Genomic DNA, 23,358 nt, shown 5'->3' with positions numbered 1-23,358 from the left:
AAATATTCCTAAAACAATTAAATTAGTTTTCATTTGTTTAATCATATTTTAGATAACTGGCAAATAATTTACAACAGAACTCTTGAATTAAGTGGATGCCATCCAATAAGCAGTACAGGATGACCCAGGGAGATGTGTTTGACTGTTAAGAGTTGGGGACCTACAGCTTAGTCTGGAAATGCCTTCATAGTAATGGAAAGTGTCTATACTGTACTTACAGTGGGACCTTTTGGTCCAGGGAATCCAATGTTGCCAGGCTCACCTCTATTACCAGCTGGACCTATTGGCCCAACCCTACCATCTGCTCCAGGGAAACCCTAGAAAAAGAAATCATACAATTAAATGGCTGGGGTAATTTAACTGGTGCTTAGAGTTCAGTTTTAGAGAAAATGTGTACTGACAGGAAGCAAATGCTATTTAACTCTTAAATACTGTTTATACACTGCATGCTCATGCATTCCTCCATTTTCTCCTTTTTGTAGAACTATTTCTTCTTCCCTTTCCAGGGCATAGGCCTGACCTGAGATCCACAGAAGTGAATGGAAAGTTTCTCACTGATCTTCTGAGTAACATGGTAGTAAAATCTTGCTGGTTTTACACATAGTTGTGTTAGAGCTCAGTGCTGAGCTGTCTGCTTTTTAAAATCTCAGTTTATGTCTATGTTTCTCATGCACTGGGGAAACAGAATGAAAAGCAGGGTACTTACAACGGGACCTTCCTTGCCAGCAGGGCCTGGGCTTCCAGGCTGACCTGGGAGACCCTGAGAAAGGAAAGGTTTCATGTTTTTAGAACGACCAACTCACCCAACAGTTAACCAAATTTTTTTTCTATATGTGTGCGCACACACACACACACACAGATGCTAAGTTATCAATATACGTTGTGGCAACAGGACTGTGAGGTTTAATTTGGTGGTGTGTACTCCCGTGCCAGTTGAAAATCAGTATAGGTAAGCACCTGTTTCAGTCAGATAAACTCCCTTAGGCTCTACCTTAGCAGAGAATGTGCTTAAATGTTTGCAGATGCCTAATAGTTCACACATGCATTGAAAACTCTTTCACTTCATGGCATGGGGTGGGAAGAGGAAGAGTAGATTAAAAATGATAATAGACAATGACATGGACATAATCTGGCTGGAGCCAGCACCACTGAAGTGGATGGTTATTTTCAGAGAAATAATTTGCAAAATAAAATTAAAATAATTAAGATCAGCTATCCCACAGCATTTCAGTAGGGCATGCTTTTCTTTCAGTTAGTTACAGAGAACACACACACTTCAGCTGTGATCTTAGTGATCACATTCTGTAAATAATCACAAGTGGAATCCCTCTCAGAAATCAATGTAGTATCCAGTACAAGGGGGCACTGCTCCATGACAAGGCAATCACGTGCTACCACATACAAAAGAAATTAATTTCAATAAATTTTGATGCTTCTTAATCATTTTCTCATGAATGTTTTTTCTACGGAGTGGTGGAAGTGCCCTAATTGTGGTTAGCACAGGCTGAATTTTTGCAGTTGGATTTCTGACTAATTTTGTGCCTAAATTGTAAGTAATTTTCTTTTTGCATAATTTAAACTTACACCACAGAGTTCAAACTTACTCTTGGACCCATAAGACCAGGCTCACCAGGACGGCCAGCATCACCACTAGGACCCTTAACACCAACAGGACCACTAGCACCACGGTTACCAGCAGGTCCCTACCAAAATAAATAAATAAAATTAGGCAGAGGTAGCAAAAAGCATCACAAATCTGTGTATAAAAGAGGATGGTTTAGAAACAGTGACCCAAAAAAAAGTCTTACCATGACACCAGCTCTGCCATCAGCTCCAGGGAGACCACGAGATCCAGGCACACCCTGCAAGTGAACACAAATCAAATCAAGAAAGGGAAAGAAATAAATCTGTTCCTGTAAGGTGGATAGTGCTTGATAAATTTCAGCCTTCCAAACAGGCCTGCTGAATTTGAGGTAAGTGCAGGTCTAAGCACACACACCTCAGTGTAAATGTATATTGTGAGAGAAATCTCTCTCACTTCCTTCAGATTTCTTTTTAGGTCTAATATGCTTGTATCAGAGCATTTTCAGTGTTCACTGTAATCTAATAGTGGCTCTAGCCAGCAGCTAGGATCCTACAACCTGGCCCACACTGTTTCACCTTCGCTTCTCTGTAGAGAGGTACTGACGTCTCTATGACTCTGTACACCCTACCCAAGGTGCAATACCGTATCCTTATCTCTACCAACAAAGTCTGGTAGAAACACTGCCATTTTTCCTATTATTTTCCTGTGAATTCTATTCCTGCATGAAGCCACATGTCTCCTGAAGTTCATGGAGTGGTTTCCTCACCCAGTGAAAGGGGTACTAAACACCCTTGAAGACACCGAATCGAAACTTTTTGCCTCACATTATGTGTAAGCCAATTACCTGTTTTAAGCAGTTAAATCCCATCGCAAAGCTTTAATTATAATCAAAGATAAATCACTAAATATTACACAATGGATAAATCAAAGCAACCTCTAATTACTTCAAGGATAAGATAGTAAACAGCATTAATACAAAGCAAAAATAGGTTTGGTCCCAACTAATCAAAAGGCTCAGAATTGCAAATGATCTTTGCTTAGCAGCATTAATGTAAATTTAATTACTCATAATTACTTAATTTGCCTTTGTGAGTCTAGCTTTATTTCCTCTTTCCTTTTTGCTTCTACTTCTAGAACATGAAAAGAAAACCTACTCTTAGACCAGCAGGGCCTGGGGGACCAGCAGAGCCAGGTTCACCACTGGTGCCTCTCTTGCCTTCCTCACCACTAGGACCAGGAGGGCCAGCAGGTCCAGCAGCACCCTATTTCAGGCAAAAAGAGAAAAAGAAGTAATCAGATGCTGTGTTGCAGATACCATCAGGCTTTTTCATTGAAAAAACCTTCACATGTTGACATACTTACAGGCTCACCCTTGTTACCACTTTCTCCCTTGGCACCAGCAGGGCCTGGTTCACCCTACAGTCCAAAACAAAAAGAGATCATAGAATTAAACACCATTCCAAAAATCTCTCTTCTACCTGGACAGCTTTTTCATGAATCAAAAAACTCTTTAATCATCCAGTGCCATGCCTGCCTCTATTGTATTAAATGATCAATGAACATAACTGTATTTTTGGCTTAACAGGCACAAAACCAAACATGTTAAAGATGCTTAGAAATGACAATAATTGAACTATGAAATATCCAGGGCTGGTTCCTCTACTGTGGATGCCCATTGACGGCCTAATTGTGAGATTGCTGCCACATCTGTCTTGATACTATCAACATGGACAGAGCTTAACAGTCCTTGCACTCAAAGAGAGTGCAAAGTGAACCTCTTCAGTCTCAGCATCTGAAGCATGCAGTGAGACACAGAAATGAACTACAATGTTTAATTACAGTGGAGCAAGAAAAAATGTGTGCATTAAATACAAAAATATATCCAGAGGAAATCTTTTACAACTGTGGACACTGTCTCCAATTTTCAGATGAAGACATGCAATATACAAGGACACTTACAACAAGTCCTCTAGCACCACTAGGACCAGCAGGGCCAGGAGGACCAGGAATACCACGGGGACCAGGCAGACCAGGAGCACCAGCAACGCCAGGAAGGCCCTGTCCAACAGAGGGGAAAAAAGGTGTTATGAGCCCATTATCTTTTCTGTTGCAAAAACCAGAGAATTGTTTTTTTAGAGCAAACAAGAAACAAGTGTGAGTATGGATGTACTTACAGCTGCACCTTTAGCCCCTGGAAGACCGTTAGCACCAGGGTTGCCCTATTAAGAAAGATAACAATACTGGTTAATTCAGAGTCTCAGGTGCATTCATCCAACAATAAAGTCTGGCAAGTTACTCACTGGAGGGCCAACGGGACCACTAGAACCGGGAAGTCCAACCTCTCCTCTTGGACCAGCAGGACCAGTAGGACCAACATTACCAGCAGGTCCGATTTCACCCTGTTTGAGAGAAGGATAGAGCTCTCTATCAGTGTACACAGTGTTACGTCAATAGTAGAGCAATCCTACATTAGCCTGACATTAAGAAGACAATCTGATATACATATGCCCACTTCAGAGGCCAGGAAGTCAAGGAGCTGAGAGCTTTTATTGGATTTTAAAGGCACCGAAGCTGGGATGCCTAGCTAGGCTCCACTGAAGCTGATGGCTAACACGGGAACAACAGATGCCTAGCATATCTGAGAAGCTACATTATTGCCGAGGTTTACACAGAAGGTTGATCTAGAAAATCAGAATTACGATTTCAGTCTTATCTGCAGCCATGTCCCTCCAGCAGTGGCCTGAGATGCCTCACAGTGTATGAGACCTAATTGATCATTACCTTGCACCTTAAGATGCCATTTGCACTGATGCAAAATGCAAAACGATGCCTGATCAGTGCTGTATGATAGTGTTCACAGTGGAGTAAATGACAGGAAAAAGTGTTCTTGGTTTTACTCTCAGAAGCTTGTATTCACTAAGTCTACTACAAAAGACTGAATATAATGACAGCTTCTCTTCAGCAATTCTCTAAGTAGTCAGAGTTCACCCTGGACACATAGGCAGGCTTCTCTTGAAATTACATGCTGTAACCACACTCACATCTGCATCAGAGAAGACTTCATGGTTTCCAAAAGTCTTGCCTTTTGACAAGAATAACCAGAATAGGATCTCAATTTTTCCTCATCTTCCCTGCAGTTAATATTAAGAGGTCTAGCAAATAATACTCTGTTTTCTTCTAAAGGTAGATCGAGATAAGACTGTTGTGTGTTGTGACACAGAGTTTGTGCACTTGTGTTAAGGGTGAAAACCCATATCACGCTACATATAAGCACAGGCAGCTCTGAGCTTCTTGGCGAACGGTCAGTGAAATTTGTAAATGCAGTATACAGGACACTCTTGCCCAAAATCCTCTGTCCTTCCTTAAACAAAGTGAAATTGAAAATAATGAGACTCTTACCCAGGTAAAAATGCTGAGATCCGAGCAATAAACTGAATCATCTAAGTTACAGTCTGCAAGAGCAAAATGGTACTGCCCTAAACCTGTAAAGTTTAAATGCAATTTCTCCATTGTAATTTCAAGAACTCAGGTTGGAAGGAGCTTGATACTCAACTGCAGCTTCTTGGTCCTTCACTACTTGTGTAAAGTGATGTAAACTACTTCTTTGCTTATTTATCATGATCCATGTCACCCTTCAAAGGTGTATACAAGTGCACCACATAGGAAGCAGTAAAAAAAAAGAGGTTATGTGTCTTCCTGAACCTGCCTAGCATCAATCTTCAGCTGTGAAATAACTGCTGTATTTTAAATTAGCATTCATATATGATGTTCTCCAAATACTGTAGGGATTCATCCTCATCCTGATCTGTAACTGATAAGAAAGCACTCCCATTTCACAGAGGGTGTCTTTCTGCTGCCTAGCAATACTAGTTACTATATTTCATCTTCACTATCAAATGTACCAGTAGAAGCAGATGTTCATACCTTAGCACCAGGAGCACCTGGGAAGCCTGGAGGACCAGCAGCACCAATAGGGCCCTAGGCAATGAAAGGGAAGCAGTTGTGTAAAGGTATTCAGTGATGACAGAAACATCTTGCTTGCTGAAGTAAACAGATTAAAAAAATGCACATTTACTTAGACATTTCTGCACGTTACCACCTCAGAATATCAGTTGCCTTTTGCAACTCCAAGCTGACAGATTTGGTTCACTACAAACAGTTAAGAGCAAGGTCAATGCTGAAAAACATTTGCAGTGCAGCTAAAAAGTCTGAATTAAGCAACGATTGGTAAAACCTTGCCTTGAGGCCAAACACCTGAGAAAGAATAAAGAGGATAGGCGGAGGCAGGCATCTGCAAGGCAAGATATCTTGCTGTACAGTCCCACAATGAATGGAGTGCTGCATCGTGGAAATCCAAGTCTTAGGTGGCTGTTGCCAACACATCTACTGTGCAGGGGTAACTGTGTGTGCTTTCTGGGCTACTGGTCACACACAAGAGCCCTGTGTTGATGACAGCATTTGTCCTTCACACATGGGAAGAGGGTTGGTAAGATCTCTGCACCACTTTACAAGCCAGTGCTTGGCACAACTTATATTGAAGTCAGTAAGAATGTAGTAGAAATTGGATCAGGCTTAACAGCAGCTGAGGGCAGGAGCTGATTCTAACATGCGAATGGATTAGAAATCTTGATTCACACCCAGAGTATACATTTTGAGGCAGTGAACACATGCAGCCCCAGTGCCCTTTCACTAAACTGTTTTTTTTTTTTCTTAATGTCAAAGGCAATGGCATGTCAGCTTGAAGAGGGCCTTCTACTGATTCTACTATGTCTAGCTATTGCTGTGAGATTTGTAATTACGATGGGACAAGCTTCCTAATGCACAGTATCCAGACACCACAAGAGAAGATACACTGATGGATGCATAGCCTTTGTGTATTGGGTTTGCATGGCAAGGTTTTGGTAGCAGGGGGGCTACAGGGGTGGCTTCTGTGAGAAGCTGCTAGAAGCTTCCCCTATGTCCAACAGAGCCAATATTGTTATTGTTTAATGCATACAAATACAAAGGGATAGTTTTTCTTCAATTATTAATGAAATATCCAACTCATTCATAGCTATTGGGGATTGGTATCTACTTTTTTGTGAACTAACATCTTTCAGTTATAAATACCCATGATAAAACTGCCTCACAAATCCAAGGGCATAAAACGGGTCAGCTGCTATAGCAAAGAGGAATTGGCTTCCAACATTCTATAACCTACTGTGTTTGTTATAAACTGGGTACCTGGAATTCTCACTGGTTTTGCATAAGCAAAGAAAAAAAGACCAAATGCCCTTTAAGATATGTATGAAAATATAAACTTTCAGAATTTCCATTGCAGTGGCTCTTTTTATGTTTTAAACTCCCAGTGGCAAGGAGAATAAAACACTATTTCTGTTTTAGTTTAAAAAAAGAGTGTTAGTAAGTGCTATGCGGAATGTTTACAGCATCATAACCTAGGTATGTGTAAAATAACTTCAGCCTGGCAGAGACACTGGGACCCTATACAACTCTGCTGCTGCCCATTCAGAGTAACACCTCTGCAATCAGAAGCTCAAGAACATTTTTCCTGTAGTAACTCAATTGCCTTCAAGATAGCTAAAATGTTTTGGTTCTACTACAAAGTATAACATCCGATCTTAGCTATAAGGTCTCTATTTGCCTGCAATTTAAATGCCCAATCACAAAACCCCATATGGGAGAACTGCAGTGAAATTCACACCTGTGCTAACATTCTACCCTGTTAAAGCACAACAGAGGTTTGCAGTGACAAAGAGTATTAAAATCAACTTCAGCAAAGTTAACAGAACCAAGTACAGCTTCATCATTGACTCCAATTTTGAAGGCAGAAAGGAAAAACTGTTCTGGGCTATTCCTAATTTTTTTTTACAGCTTCGAAACTATACCTTTATATACACATTTATTTCACTGAAATAAATGAGGTTTACTGAAGTTGGTGGTATCCTAAGGCAACACTAACTCCTTTGAAATGGACAAATCTGCATTGGATTAGCACTTACTAGAATAGTTATTGTTTACCAGTCAGATCAGGACAGTTGGGTCTTGCTGGCCTTTCCAACAGCTCATATAACTTGGGTATCAGTGGTGAATGAAAAAGATTAGCTCCTGTTAGTCAGACAGGACAACGTTGCAGGTGCAAAGCCGAGTCCTGGAGCACATGTAGTAGTTTCAGGATGTATATAATTACAGTCATCTGCAACATGTGCGTGGTATATATCTGTTAAAAGGTATAAAGTCTCTTCAATTTTGGAATAAGAACTGTTCTGTTAGGCTGTTGGAAATGAGAATTCTGTTCATTGGGTGTGTCCCTATGAACTCACCAGTGCAAATGACAGAATATTTGGTTCCTTTGATACAGATGCGTTTAATATAAATCCTGAGGCTCTTAGGATATTGTCTGCAAAGGGTTTATGTTTTATTAATTCTTTTTGTGATGGTCTGATAAGCAACAAAGAACTGTGTTAAAAATGTCCACACAATCAACTTCTCGGAAGCCCAGGAAATCCTCTATAAACAGAAAGAGGGACACAAGGCCTAATGGAACCAGAGTGTAAAGATCAAGACTGAAACTTACAGCAGGTCCGGCGGGGCCAGTGCTGCCATCACTTCCACGAGCACCCTGTGAGAAGACAACATGATAAGTAGAGTTTGAAAAGAGATTAGAAGATCAGAGAAAGCCACAGTAAGTGGCTGGTCATGATGACAAACAGACAGATGGGAAGCCACTTACAGCTGGTCCAGGGGCACCTACTCTTCCTCTCTCACCAGGGAGACCACGAGCACCCTGAAAGAAAAATTCACTTAGCTCATTTATACCTATTCACTGAACAAAGATATATAGATTTCTTTTCTTCTGCTAAGTCTCTATATGAGTGTTGCAGCCAGGCAATTCTGTTCTAAATATTCACATACTATTACATTCCAGTATCTAGCTGGCTGGAGTGTCACTGATGACAAAAATTGAACAAATGCGGGCTGAACCGTATCTATCAGATTATCATTTTCCACAGCAGCAGTAAATACTTACAGGTTGTCCTGGGGTACCATTTTCACCAGGGGCACCAGGTTCTCCCTATGAAAAAGAAAGTTTGCAGGCTTGAATTACTTAAACAATGCTTTGGACAGATAGCACAACACCATCTAGAGAGATATTAATCTGCTGGATCCTACTGTCTTTGTCTTCTGTAGGAGTTGCACCACAGTATACAATAACAGCATATCAAGTCCTGAGGATGCAGAGATTGTGACTGTCCCTGCATGCACTGGAACACGGCCAGTTGGAATCCTCTTAGAAGAGGAGGGCCAGAGCAAGTTGCTTCACTTACCCATCTCAGCTTTCTTTATCCTCTTTCTTTATTCTGATATTTACTCTGAAGCACACATCTAAGAGATAGGGCCTGGATAGTCAACTACCAATTCAGATCAATCAGCAGCTGTTTTTCAGCCAGAGCAGAAGCTGAATGATGCTTTCTTTTGTCTTAGGTTAAGGTGACAAAGTTCCTGTCAAATGGCTGGAAATAAGGATCTGCCTCAGATATTTTTAACTTAAGACCAGTAATATTGAGATATGAGCAACACCCATTAAAACATGACTCCTCTCCCTTTAGTATTAAGTGTTCTCAACAAGCCTGCAGTTGGTCTAGGCTGGTCTATAGTGACAAGATCTGTCCTAGAGCACTTGTATCCTGAATAGATCTGAATGCACCTAGTCTTAAATGCTGCAAACAGCACAAGTTTTTGCCTTCATCGCTGCTTTCAGCGCAGTTATGTCATGAGTAACCTTGATTTATTATGCTTGTGTTTTCCAGTCAGATTAGCACTCTTACTAATAACTGTTCTTTCCCTTACTTAATTGCTTTATCTGCTTTTAATCTCCAACAACTGGACAGACTGAGTGTTTGCTATCTCTTTACCAAATTTCTTCTGAAGGTTAACAACTTGCAGTGATATTGGAGAATGCTATGTTACAATTAATAACTCTATAAGCAAATAGTACTAAGCTCTTAGAAACCATAGATGGAGAATTAGTATTTGAGCTTTTCGTTGTTATACTAAAAGTTCTTGAATACAAATCTCTTGTGAATAAGTCAGCAGCATTAAAATTTCCTATAACCCAATATTGCAGTGGTATTTTTTAAGAATGTTGCTATGATTCTATGATTCTATTAGGCACTGAGGTGGAATGGGAGACGAAGAAACTAAGAGTTTGCTAGAGATCTTTCTAGACCACATTTTGAAACATTTTTTTAAGGATAGTGCTCAAATGTACACTAATCTGGAGAAGGTAAAAAGGAGAAAGACTGTGAAGATCAAATAGCCTTAACTCAGAAGAGCATGGCATCTATCCAAATTTTTAGCAGAAAGCCTAGTGACCATGTGTCTCACACAGCAGAATTTTGTAGAATAATTAGATCTTTTCATTTTAGTGTGCTTTAAAAAACCCACCAAAATGCAAAACACAATCCATAGAAAAGCAGAGATAGCAAAATCAGTCTTAAGTGCTGCTGGATAGTCAATCATCAGGAGCCCAGTTCTGCAGTTCTTACTCATTGAAAGTACTAACTTGAGTGATGGCTCAAGAATAAGGCCCCAGGAACGTTTTCTCATCTTAAGGTACACGTATGTGTCCTACATGGATCCACAGACTTACAGATTATTGCAGCTGCGCAATGTTTAATGACAACATGGAAGATTGATTGGAAGGGACTTCATATATCTTTCACTAGAAAGAGCTACATCCTACATTTTCAGCTTTCATCTTTACCTTGATGCCAGGAGTACCGGGTTGTCCCTTTTGACCATCCAGACCATTGTGTCCCTATATTGAGTAGAAAAATAAATATTAATGTATATTTTCCCCAAAATGGCTATATACAAACTCAGTCTTGTAAGGTAAATCCTTCTTTCCATATAAAATGATTTCCTAATATAATCTTATGATTTTTAAAAAAAAAAAAAAAATCACTCTTTCACATCAGGAGGTATTAAAAACTTCAGAGAGTTTCATGCACTCTTAACTTTGTGGGGATTTCCAGGGGTTTTCACTATGCTGAAGTGTTGTCAGTCTTAACTATTGAGGGAGAAAGTATGGATATACTCACCCTAATTCCCTTAAAGCCAGGCAGACCAGGAGTTCCAGGGAAACCACGAGCACCCTAAAAACACACAGTGAATGAATGATTGCCTCTCATATTATATACTGCAGTTAAAAAGAAAGAAAAAGCCTAAATCTTTCAAGAAAACTAATGAGTAGATTTGGGCTGTGATCATTTAAGTGAGGAACACAGTCCATTCCCTAACCTCCCAGGACCAGGCTTGTTCCAAGACTAACAGTAATCAACCTGATTTTCCAGTTCCGAATCTCAGAAATTTCATGCATTAACATGTGATAGCACAGCTGTTTTAGCTTTCTATGCCAAGGTGCCTGCTCACCTGCTCCTGTGTAACTCCTCACTATGTCACTTCTGTTACTAATTACACTAGCTTTACTGGGGGGCGGGGGGGAAACACAAAACAAAACCATAACTATATGATATCCCTGAAGGTAAGAAGTGAAATTGGATTAATGCATACAGGCATTATTACTAGACTGTTAATGTGGTGCAATTCAGAAATGCTGTTATGTTTCATTGATAAGAGAACTGTTTTGTATTGTATACAGTAGGTCACTACATACCTGAGGGCCAGCAACACCCCTCTCTCCAGGTCTTCCAGGTTTGCCAGGGTGACCCTAAAAAATGCAGTAAAATGCACTAAGAAGGAAATCTCATTTTATAAAATAACAACATAAACCCTTAAAAAACCAAAAAACGTTGGCAAAGTTTCTCTTTTTCAATAAATACAGAGAGCTTGTTAGCTTTCAAGTTTCCCTCTTCCTGTATTCAGGAAGCTAAATAATGTATTGGAGAGGTTTTAAATTTATCCATTTTTCTGTACATTTCTAACATACATTACCTCTTCTACTATAAAATATTTATTTTGGGGGTTTATTTATTGTATCCAATATTATAGAACAATGTAAAAATTACAGCCAACAGAATGCTTAGCTTAACAATAACCTTATGTTAGAGTTGAATCACAGCCCCAAAAGAGATGAGAAACGTTTAATAACCACTTACGTCTTCACCAGCCTTTCCTGGAGGACCAGGGGGACCACGAGGACCCTGGGGACCCTGTCAAAAATAGATTCAGGATTACTTAAAGCACTGTTCTTCAGGTAAGTCTTTTCTTTTCTGGTTTCTGACTTGAGTTGGGCCATAGCTGGAGCCTGAACTGAAGCAAGGTCTTTCCATCCTAACTGACTTTGCACTTTATGGTTCCAATCTGAAGGAGTCTGAATCTAAGTGTTCAGCTCTGTTTCTGCAACAGGATCAAGCAGGAATATCCGATTCAAACATTCAAGGACAGGCATACGGATAGCAGAAATTGGCCTAAGCATTACAAGCCTACTTTGGCATCCTATTTCTAATGCTAGTAGTGTCTGTATGTGAAATCTGTACTTACTGTTTGACCAGGTTCACCAGGCTCACCAGGAACACCTTGAAAACCAGGAGGACCCTAGAAGAGGAGGGAGATATTGTTAGTGTTTGAGCAAGCTATTTCGTGATTCTACAGGTATGTCAATGTTAATTAGTCAGCAGGAGAGATGAGACTGTACTTACAGGGGGTCCAGATGCTCCAGGTGGGCCTCTAGGTCCCATTAGACCCTACGGGAGAAAAAATACAAAATATTTAAAAAAAAAAAAAATCACCATTATATAAACTCATCTATAACACCAATTCCTGGTATTCCTAAAATATTGGTAAGCATTACAGTTTTCAGTGTGCAATGTCCAAATCAAGTTAGAGGGAGTTAAGAGATCTGCATGAATTTGCACAGGCAGTCCAATTGCAAACAGATCTTCTAATGGCAATGAACCAACGCAGAATCCAGTGAGATGATTAGGAATGCACCATTATGGCTGGGAACCTTGCGATTAGGCTTCTTAATCTATTCTGGCTTGCTAGCAAGTACACTGGTTCATTCTTCTATGTACCCTCTCCCTCCCTGTGCATGAACTTCCAGAGTTTAAAGACAAGGGTTGTAACAACACATTAAGAAAGGTTGTATTTGTGGGCCTGTCAATTTTATGAAGATTTTCAAGAAGAGATGTTGGAGAAAAAGATCATTAAAACAGTAGAGAGGTAAAAGGGAAAATAAGGTATATAAATGGCAGTATTACCATGAACGGGGAGGTTCACACATAATTTTGGAAAGAAATCAAACAACTCTTACATATATTGCATACACATCTATTTCAAATAATGATCAACTTCTATTTAAATATGTCATTGTTTTCTGTTTTTGATTAAATTCTCTTCATTTCACCTCCAAAATAAGTCACTAACATACTCTCCTTGACTGAATTTAGAATTTACATACATATTGAAAAAAAGAGACAAAAATCACTTTTAAGAAGGAAATTTCCATAGATCACTGCACTTTCTTAACCATTGTCTTAAGCTTTACTAAGCCAGCAAACAACTTTGAACTGAAATTTAATTTAGGCTTCTATTGTCCAAACAAATATTTTATGAGATGTTTCAACAGAAATCATTATGCTTTTAACTAGTTTTAAACCTTTCTTGGGAAATCTTTTCGATTTTCTCATTACAAGATTAAAATCATGTGCCAACTTTTCAATGGCTTATGTAGCTTCCCCATAAGACTAAATACTTTTTATGAAGGGGAATAAATGCATATTCAATACAGGTGTTTACTTACAGAAGCTAAAACAATCTTGTGGCTATAAAAATATGCAGTAATTCTAGGAAAAATAACTGTTTCTGGACAATCTGAATCATATGTGCTGCATAAGCCCTGTGAATCTCTTCACAAATTATATTCCATAATTGTTTTTCCCTCCTTTTCTATCTTCCCAATCTCTCACATTTTCTTTATGAAACTTAAAAATTCCTCACAGTAGGTAGATTCTACTACTGTTGCTGTCAGACAAACCCTAACTGACTCAAAAATTGGAACTTAGAAATTGTGACACCCCAAATAAATCCTCATCTACATTTTCTGATTTATTGTCAGACACTGAGGGCAGAACTTGATTAAAGATACTCCTATTTTCCTATATTTAGTATCTAAATGGATGCCAAAATATTTTCAATAATTCATTTAATATTACACTATTTTCAGGAATGGAAACAAGGTCGTGACCCAGAATAATCCTGGGCAGCCTTCATCCTGCTGCTCACCTGTCAGATGCATTGTCTGTGATGTCAGTGCGTGTGGTGAATTTAACCCATATTCTGCTATCTGTGTACACTGAAAATATCTACTAACATCAGGAAGGGTTAGAAATTCATGTGGAGAGGCAATAGACTCCTTAAATGTCCATTTGTACATAGTATACAGTAACCGATAAAGATTTCAGGTCCTAAGACTGTATTTCAAACACTTCACGCTGTCCTACATCAAAGGATCGGTTTACAGTCTGACTCAATATATGATCAAAACACTAATTTTAAAACTATGCTTTGCATTAATACAGCTGGATTAGACTCAAAGGAAAATACTAAACACGTTATCTATGCAAGTTATCAGGTGCTAAATCATATACCTACCATAGGTCCTGGGCCAAAATCAGCTGCTTTAGATGGATCATATTGGGCAGCGAAGTTCTGTAGGTGATAAGAAGTTTGAAATTAAAATACTACAAATTTTACTTCAAAAAGTATTGACAATTATCATTCTACATCTAACTGCCATCTGACTTGCTATACTTGCTACATGGTATGTTAAAGCAGCATACATAAAACTCAGCAAACATGTCCCTATTATAAATACATTTCTATTCACTTGTTTCCAGAAAGACTGGATTTTACTAGGAAGGCCCTTTCACACGATGGCCTCAAATATCTATGCAGTAGTGACAGAAAGGCATTGCAATAGTGTGAACTGAAAATTAGAAATATAAACTTAGCGCTCATGTAAAATCAAAAACTTTCTTGAAACCCTCAAATCATTCTGCCTAATTTCCAATGAGGGAAGTTTTACATATTTTTCCGCTGCACTGCTTGAGTAAAATTAATGTACCGGCCCCGACTATCGGATGAGGTGGGACCTTCAGCTTCAAAAAGATCTGAGGAGCATGCAGCCTCAGAAACACTGCACTGGATTTTTGATCTTTTATCTATATAAATTTTGTAGGCAAATATACATTTGGTTTTGTAGAGTACATTTTCCCTCTTCGCTAAAATGGAAAAAAGTTCTATACAACACAATCAAAAATCCTTTTCTTGCTTGTTTTATTAGCATATTAAAATAATAGCAATTAATGAAAGCAGTTTGGGGTTTGCTAATAGGAAAATAAATTATTGCTATTTGTATTGAAGGCAAAAGAGTATTCTTCCATGCAGGAGGATTTACTAAACTTGATCAATATGACATTGTCTATGTCTTCATGCTCCCTGTGCAAGCTTATGTCAAGCAAAGAGTTAAAGCCAGAATTCTGCAGAGAATACATGATGGACACTTCTGCAGAAAGTGTGTGTGCGACACAGTCCACTTATATTCTGCAGCATGAAAGCAGATAGAAATTAAAAATTCTAAAGGAAAATATTCTAAAATTCTAAAGGACTTTCAAGTACGGACTTTTAGCTTAAGGGTAGTCTTCTTCAGCTTATTGCAACACAGTTGCTGTCTCTTGAACCCATCCGCAAAGTGCCATTTCTTTTCCCCATCTGCTTAACAGTGCAGGTTTCATTAAGTTGATTCCCAATCCATATGCATTATGGCTGTATAAATTTAATGCTAATTAACAGCGTTGATTTGCTCCTGTGCATAAGTCCCTGTTGAATACAGAATCCAAATTTGCCACGGAAAATATACATCCCAAGGAGAGTTTCATTGGAACTGGGACCATCAATTTCTTGCCGATCACAAGAGAATGTTTCCTCTACTCTCCAATGCAACATCAGTGTGTTCCAGCAGATATGCATTTATTCTTAGCCACAAAGCACAGATTATTGGTTTCAGTAACAGAAAGTTTGGATGCCTTACTCCGCCAAGACCTGGAGGACCAGGGGGGCCTGGAGGACCTGGAAGACCATCTTCACCATCTCTGCCTGGTGGACCTGGTGGACCCTAGAGTCAAAAAGAGGATTATGAAGTGAACATTAGAAGTGGCTAGAGAAATCTCAGAAGTGCTAAATTCATTAGCAACCAGGCACCTACAACACACACTACAGCAGTGCTACATATGCAGTTTTAATAAATGGCTAACTTTAGAACACAAGCATAGTCTGAATTTACATTGCCTGGCCAAACCTCGTACCAGATATTTACTGTAGTTTCATATTTGAGAAGATTTATGGGGGCAACATTGGATCTATGCTACCAAAGCGTAATCTCCAAATTGGGAATTTTCATTTTAAGCAACCAAATTTTGGACCCATTGAGCCCCAAGTGATCCATGTGGACCCACGCAGCCTGTCAGAGTGTTAGTGAGAGCCTAAAATTTGACCAGCTGAGGACTGATAGAGGTCAGCTCTATTGGTATTAACTAACATAGATTCAGAGTAAGTCAAAGGCCAGTTTTTAACCAGTCTAGACTATTTGCTGGTATAATTGCAAATTCAATGACAATAAAGCAGTGCTCTTCTACAGATTTTTGATACTGTCACTCTGCTACCACTGTCATAATGTCTTTTACAACAGCTTGAAATTACATGTGTTCAGTCCAGCAACATTTGTCCTTGTATTCTTTCATCCTCAATGCACAAAGCTGGTCAATTTTTGCCATCGTGGCAATTGATATGAGGTATTTCATTTGGTCTGTATTTTGGACCCAGTTCAGCGCTAGATGAAATCCATAATAAAAGTTTTATTGATTTCTAAAGGAGCAGGATTAGGCTCGCTGCCTTCAGGACAAGCATGTATCTCATGTCATTAAACAAATTTAGTTAGTGGTAGCCTAAATCAAATAGCCAGCTGACCATACAGATACACTCTTCCTAATAGTGCCCATTATGTTTGTCAGCATATTATGATCTAAGAAATCTTCAAGAGCTACCTGTCAGTACTATGGCATTTTCATTTTCAGAAGATACAAAAAAGATACAGGATAACTACACAGTGCCCAGATAAGGATGTGAATTTCAGAATACCACTTTACGAAAAGCAGCAATGATGCAGAAGCAAATCAGAAAAGCAGGTATCAGCAATATGAATGAACATTACAATTAAATTATTCAACTGGCCTTATTTATGGTTACTTTTACAGTAGCCTTTAACAGTACAATATCTGCTTTGACTAATAGAAGGTACATGGCAAATGCCTAGCTGCCAAGAAGAGAGATTTTTCAAGCCATCTTTGGAGGCACAGATAATGAACGATCCTCAAAGCTAGCTTTGTCTATTTGGGTTTGATGTAGAGAGCTTATCTATATACCATGTTGTTCATAGACTACATCTTTATGTGCCAACTCTCCCTTCTGCATTTTCATGCGCTATTTCCACTGTGGGCAGTTGGAAAAAAATTTTTAAAACCATCACCTGGAATGCTAGGCTGCCATCTGAACTCAACCACATCTGCTCAGGCACAATGACCATAATAAGGTGAGTGAGGTATTGCTGGGGCAGAACTTGGTACATAGATAACTTGGTTTCTTTTTAATGAAATTGTACATGCAGGCTTCTATAGGTACATTCATTTAATCTCACATTAATGCCTAAACTTAATTTTTTCCTACTGGTCTTCCAACAACTGTTGTTCAAAGATCACAAACAAATGAATGTCAATCTAATTCCTTACCCTTTCTCCCTGTGGCCCTTTGTCTCCTCTAGGGCCCTGCTGGTAGAAAATAAAACTTGATGAGTTATGGTGGAAATTTTCCAGGATGATACAGGGAAACAGATACATTAAGAATAATTAATGTACATCAAAAAGGGAAAGAAGACTGTACATACAGGTCCGATAGCTATTTTCCACAGACAGCATATTCTTTTTCCACAACAAGCTACTGGAAATAGATTAGTCACTGTCATTACTACGTCAGTTAAAAGTATCACTGCACAGTCCACAGAAGTACTTGCAAAGTTGGTTTTAGTCTCTACTGAATTTAATTTAATGGTAGTGACTTTGAGAAATGAAATAGAATCTATTTAGCCTCTTAGACCTGTATGGACATTGCCGTACTGTTCACTTCAAGTAAATCTTTCCAAAGGAACTCTGGTTGAACAAGAATGCTACTTTGATGCAGTTTAGTTCTTGGTAGGTTTAGTTCTGCTCTTGGGTAAAGCAGCTTAAATCCAATATTTGAATTTACCCCGGTGTTATGATGTTGCACCCATTGTTCCCTCCTTTTTACTTCTTACTCATCTCAGTGCTACTGCTATTCTCAGGGAACACTGGAAATAATGAATGTAGTCAGTTTTCCTTTCATCCAATATTCAGCAAAATATTAATCTGCCTAAGAATATCTGATATCATCTCCATTTCCACACAAGAAAAATAAATTTGCTTACCTTCCGCCCTGCAGGTGCCTGGAAAAAATAAAGAAGAGAATTTAAAAAAAGGTACAATTTCTCCCAACATTTTAAACTAAAATAATACACAAACTTAGACTTATCTTCTTACATAACTATAATTTTTCTCAGTACAGTATATTTAAGTATGCCCTATGGTTTTAAATTACTATGAAGGCTAGGAGTTTATTATATAGTAAAGATACATGCAACTACATTAGAACATTCTGTTGAAGACTGACAATTTTATACCTATTACAGCCTACAAAACTGGCATAAAAAAGTCACACCTGAGTTCTTTCATAATCCTTCTGTGTAAAGAAATTGAGACTGGAAGACTGGCTTTAAAGTACAGTCATCTCCAATCCAAACTGCCAGGTACGGTGACCAAACACCACTGCTCCGTTACTTTCTCCTCATGGTCTTTACACCTATGAAGGCAGTCTCTTAAAAAGGCCGTCCCACTTCAGAAATTGGGGTGGGTACCTTTCCAGGCAGTCCCTTCAGGATTTAATCTGTATCTTTCCATGACCATCTTGGGAATTAACGTTAGTAAATAATACCGCCATGAAAAAGATGTCTAGCTTGTTAATTGAAGTTGAGTGTTACATATTAGAGAAAAAATAATTATACTGACCTCACTCACATCTGGAAAAAGAAGGAAAAGAAAAAAGGAGACAATTAGAGTGTGGATTCAGTTATTTTACAACTTTTACATTTCAATGCTTTTAAATCAAAATGCAATTTTGTTTATTTTCTTCATGCAAGAAACATTTTCTTAATGTAATTTCTCACTTTTACCTTAAACTGTAAAGCCTCAGAGGTGAGATTGCTATGTATTTCAAATTCAAAACAGACTTGCTAATGAAATTAAAACAAGTAGTATGGTTGATACAGTAAAAAGGCAGGTATCTTCAGTAAGCCTGCTCTAAATATGCTTCAACATATCTCCACGGGAAAAAAATTGCACATATATATTTTCACGTATGTGTGCATGCAACAGATGACAGCCAGACAGGCTGACACATGTGAAGATATTAAATTGTAGGAGTAATCTTAAATTTGAATATAAATGGCCCCATCTCACTTTTTATGGGGAATGGTTCTACTCAAACATACCTATTTCCACAATTTCTTGTAAAATGTCATAGCGTGAAACACAGAACCGTTTGAAGCTGTTAAACACCAAACAGCAAATAACTTTATATATGTTAACTACTACTAAGTACGCTCTTGTTAATTAGTTGGAGATACTGATTTTCAAAAAATCTGTTTTGTGAATTTCAAGCCATTAAAAACCTATTTTGGCTGCAACTTACCATGGTAAAAAAGGTCTCACGTCACACTTTAATACCAGCAATTTGCCATTATTACTAACTAACAAGTCGTTGGGTGTTTTTCCACCAAGAGCCACTAAATTCAGACGGTTCATGCAGTCCGGCAAAGAGGTAACAATGCTGAAGTGCTGAACACTGTAACGCACTGAATTACCACGGCAGTTGCCTATAGTAACCCAACATAAAATTAAAAACGTTACTGCCCCCCGGTGATGGTGACACTGGCGACGGCACTATCCTACTTCGGGGAAAGCGGGGGCGGTCGGAACGGCGGGGTCCCCTCACGAACGGCCCCGTCTCCTCCGCCTTCGCGAAGGCGCTGCCACCGCTGCCCCTCACGGGCGGGAACCGTCCCCGGGGGGGGGCGGCCGCGGTGCGCCGGGACAGGCCTCAGCCCGGCCGCCCCGCCAGAACGGCCCCGCCGCGGGCCCTCGGGCCTCCTCCGGGCCCCGGCCGCCGTGCGCCCACCGCCACGGCTTCCTCGCCGCCACCCCACGCCCCGCGGCTGGCAGCGGCCGGCCGGGGCGAGGCGGGGCACAGCGGGCGGCGGGCGGGGGGCACCTTCCCGCGGGTGGCGGCTGCTCCCCCCCCTCCTCCGCCTAGGAACGCGGCCAAAGCCCGGGTCAAAGCCAGTCCTGCAGAGGAACGGCGGCGAGGGGCTGAGGGGGGGCTTCGCAGGATGCTGCCCAGCAGGGAAGGCTCCGCTTCTCCCCCAGCCGAGTGCGGGGGGCGCGTTTCTCTCCCACCGCCGGGGGGGGGGGGGGGGGCGGAGCCGCGCTTCTCCGTCAGCGCGGGGGGAGGCGAAACCCTCTTCCCAGCGAGCGGCGGAGAGCCGCGCTGCACCCCCGGGCGGCGCCGTTCCCTTTTCTCACTAGAGCTAAGCCATACTCCTTCCCTGCCTCCCTCCTCCTGCCTGGTACGGCCTCTCCGGAGCCCCCCGGGCGGGCGGGCGGAGGGTGCGGGCAGGCACCGGGGAGCCGCCCGGGGCTTTCCCCCGCCGGGCTGGGTCGGGGGGCGGCCAGCAGCACGGCGCGCCGCCAGGGGGCGCCGCCGTGCGCGGCGGGGGCTCCGCGCCGGGGGGCTCCGCGCCGGGGGTCCCGCACCGCGGGGCTCCGCGCCGGGGGGCTCCGCGCCGGGGGTCCCGCACCGCGGGGCTCCGCGCCGGGGGGCTCCGCGCCGGGGGTCCCGCACCGCGGGGCTCCGCGCCGGGGGGCTCCGCCCCTCGGAGGGCAGCGGGGAGCCGCGGCTCTCCCGCTCCTCCCGGCTCCCCCGCGTCGCAAAGCGCGCCTGAAGTCTCATAAAAGTGCGGTCTGGGTGCAGCCCGGGTTCCGCCGCTCGCCGCAAAGCCTCTCCTGCTAGCCTTTAAGCATCTGCGCTTGAATTAGGGCTTTGCATTTTCCTTTGGATACGAGCCCGTCGTTCTTTTTTCCTTTTGGGGGGTGGGAGTGGGGGAACCTCGTTGACTTTTGCCATCCTTTTCTATTTCTGAGGGGGGAAAAAAAAAAGCAGCTAGATTCTGATCTGGGACGGAGGTGGCAGTTTTATGAGATGAGATGGCCTCTATAGCTTGGGAAGCTGCAGCTCCCCGCAGACTACCGGCCGTGGGGAAGACGTCAGGACAGAGCGCAGAGAGTAGGACAGCCACCCCCTGCCACCACCCATGCCACAAACAAGCTAAAAGCACTTACGTTGGCCTGTTGCTAGGTATGAAGTTACTGCAAGCAGCAACCAAATCCGTGTATCCACAAAGCTGAGCATGTCTAGTTGCAAGACATGCAGACTCCTTGTGGTGCAGAGTCCCTGGTCGGTGGTTAGCTATTACCTATGGGACGCAGGCATACAGTCTTGAGGAGTAACTCCAAACTTAGCAGAAACCTGCTGCCCGGGATGCTAAATTAATCAAGCGCCGCTCCGCCCTATTTATACCGCAGGAGGGTCCCGGGGCCGCGAGCCACCGGCGGCGGCGCAGCCAATGGGCGCGCGGCGGCGGCGGGGCCCGCGCGGCTCCCAGGCCGTCACGTGCCCCGGTCTCCGGCCCGCCGCGGCAGCCTTGGCAGCGCCGGCCGCGGGGCGGGGGGGCGCGGGGCCGGGGGAGCCAGGGGGGCGGCGACCTTAAATTGGTTCCATGCTTTGAGGACGTGGACACTTTGAGGCTTTCGGGAGGAAAATCTGACTCGTCGTGCGATTTTTTTTTTTCTTTTTTTCTTCCTTTTTTTTTTTTTTTTTTTTTTTTTCAGACGTCCCCCGCCCCTCGCCCTGTTTTTCTGCGCTGCGCGGCCCGGAGCCTCGCCGGGCGGCCGGCTGGCAGCGGCCGGGAGGGCGCTCCCAGGGCTTTCAAAGCGGGAGCTGTCCAGGGCCTGCGGAGCCTCCCGCCCCGCTCCCATCGCGGCGGGCAAGCGGCCGGGGGAGCCGGGAGCAGGCTGCATCTCCCCGCCGTCCCACCGCAACCGAGGGCAAAAGGCGACGCTGCCCCTCACCAGAGGTCCCGAGGCGCCCGGCCCCCCGGCAGCCTCTCACCCCGCTCCCTCGCCCCTCGCACTTCCCCGCCGGGCTGCCGGCATGGGCGCTCGGCTCCCCGCGGCGAGCAGGGGGCAGCGACAGCCCCACCGGCCCGCCCGCAGCCGGCCGCGGCAGAGCCCGCTCGCCTCCCGCCGCCGCCGGAGCTCTCCCCGGGGAGGGCGCGGGCAGAGAGCCCCGAGTTTCTCCTGCCGGCTCCGCGGCCGCTCGGGCAGCGCCGTGCGTGCGGGGGGAGCCCGGGGGGGCCCGGCAGCCGGCCGTCCCCAGCACTCCCCGCCTCCCGGCCCCTTAAACAGAGCCCGGCGGCGGCTCCCCGGCGCAGGAAGGAGGACGGGCGCCCCCGGCAGCTCCCCTTCCCGCGGCCACCCGCGCACCCAGCGCAGGGGAAAGCTGGCGGGGTTGCTTGCCACGTCTGTCCGGCAGCCGGATTCTCCCTTCTCGGGGGGGGGGGGGGGGGGGCGGGGGGGAGGGAAAGGGGGGAGGACGCCGACCGCCCCACGGCGCTCAGGGAGGCCGAGGGGGCTGAGAGGAGGTGCCCGCGCCGTGCCTCGGAGCGCCGGCAGGGACAGGCCGCCCCTCACGGCGCGCAGCGGGGCCCCTTCTTCCCTCCCCGGGCGCCTCTGCCCCCGGGACTGGGGTCGGGGGCTGCAGTCACTTGGGGTCGCCCACCTCGGCCCCGCCGGCCTCTGGCCCGCGGCGGCTGAGGGGAGCTGACGTGGTCCCGCCGGCCGGGCCAAGCGGCGGCCGCGGCCAGCCCGCCTCCCCGCCCCGGGGCTCCGGCAAGGCAGGCAGCCGGCCCCCTCCCGGGCCCCCTCCGCTCGCCCAAGGGAGTCCCGGGCAGAGGTAACGGCGAAGGCAAATGGCAGCCCCGCCTCAGCGCGGGCCCCCCTCTCCGGGGCGGAAGGGGCGAGGGAGGGCGCCGCGGGTCGCGGTTCTGGCTCCCCGTCCCTCCGCCAGCCCCCGGGCGTGGGTCGCCAAGCCGGCGGATCCCGCCCAGCCGCCCCGGCGAGGCGCAGCCAGCCCCCGGGCCGGCGGGGGAGCCGCGGCGGGGCGAGCGGGAGGGCTCCCGGCTCCCCACCCCCGAGCGGAGGGGTCGTCGCTCCCGCAGCCTGCCCTTGGGGAGGCGCAGGGGCTGTATCCAGCCCTCATTTGCAAGCTGCCCCCGGGGGGGACGTGCACAGAAAGCATGGGGACGTGGGTGTCCCTCTGAGGGGGGAGCCCGCAGAGGTGGTGTCCCGGGGCTGCCGAGAGCAGCAGCCCTGTGCCACGCTTCCACGCGTGTCGGGGAGAGCCGCCGTACCCCGGCTGAACAGCCTGCCTGAAGCCTCCACGTACGGGACATTCCCCAGCTAGCAAGAGTGCCGACGAAGTGGGCAAGGTGCATGAGTGCGCGCTGAATT

General features: G+C 44.2%; 1 protein-coding gene across 1 annotated transcript in view; it reads right to left on the bottom strand.

The window, feature by feature from the left end:
* Positions 1-21,199, bottom strand: part of COL1A2 (collagen type I alpha 2 chain) — a 41,260-nt gene extending 20,061 nt beyond the window's left edge. The window contains exons 1-25 of the mRNA XM_075705507.1: positions 21,130-21,199; positions 18,742-18,752; positions 18,105-18,122; positions 17,392-17,427; positions 15,639-15,722; positions 14,201-14,257; positions 12,247-12,291; positions 12,089-12,142; positions 11,704-11,757; positions 11,262-11,315; positions 10,687-10,740; positions 10,350-10,403; positions 8,613-8,657; positions 8,316-8,369; positions 8,160-8,204; positions 5,510-5,563; positions 3,886-3,984; positions 3,760-3,804; positions 3,545-3,643; positions 2,948-3,001; positions 2,740-2,847; positions 1,809-1,862; positions 1,605-1,703; positions 707-760; positions 219-317 (exon numbers count right to left, since the gene is read on the bottom strand). Coding sequence (XP_075561622.1) covers positions 219-317; positions 707-760; positions 1,605-1,703; positions 1,809-1,862; positions 2,740-2,847; positions 2,948-3,001; positions 3,545-3,643; positions 3,760-3,804; positions 3,886-3,984; positions 5,510-5,563; positions 8,160-8,204; positions 8,316-8,369; positions 8,613-8,657; positions 10,350-10,403; positions 10,687-10,740; positions 11,262-11,315; positions 11,704-11,757; positions 12,089-12,142; positions 12,247-12,291; positions 14,201-14,257; positions 15,639-15,722; positions 17,392-17,427; positions 18,105-18,122; positions 18,742-18,752; positions 21,130-21,199 — 1,500 coding nt within the window. The remainder of the gene's footprint in view (positions 1-218; positions 318-706; positions 761-1,604; positions 1,704-1,808; positions 1,863-2,739; positions 2,848-2,947; positions 3,002-3,544; positions 3,644-3,759; positions 3,805-3,885; positions 3,985-5,509; positions 5,564-8,159; positions 8,205-8,315; positions 8,370-8,612; positions 8,658-10,349; positions 10,404-10,686; positions 10,741-11,261; positions 11,316-11,703; positions 11,758-12,088; positions 12,143-12,246; positions 12,292-14,200; positions 14,258-15,638; positions 15,723-17,391; positions 17,428-18,104; positions 18,123-18,741; positions 18,753-21,129) is intronic.
* Positions 21,200-23,358: the final 2,159 nt, after the last annotated feature.

This window comes from Pelecanus crispus, chromosome 2 (genome assembly GCF_030463565.1).
Source record: "Pelecanus crispus isolate bPelCri1 chromosome 2, bPelCri1.pri, whole genome shotgun sequence".
Taxonomy (NCBI): domain Eukaryota; kingdom Metazoa; phylum Chordata; class Aves; order Pelecaniformes; family Pelecanidae; genus Pelecanus; species Pelecanus crispus.
The sequence above is the reverse complement of the archived record's forward strand: the minus strand, read 5'-3'. Positions and strand labels throughout refer to the sequence as shown.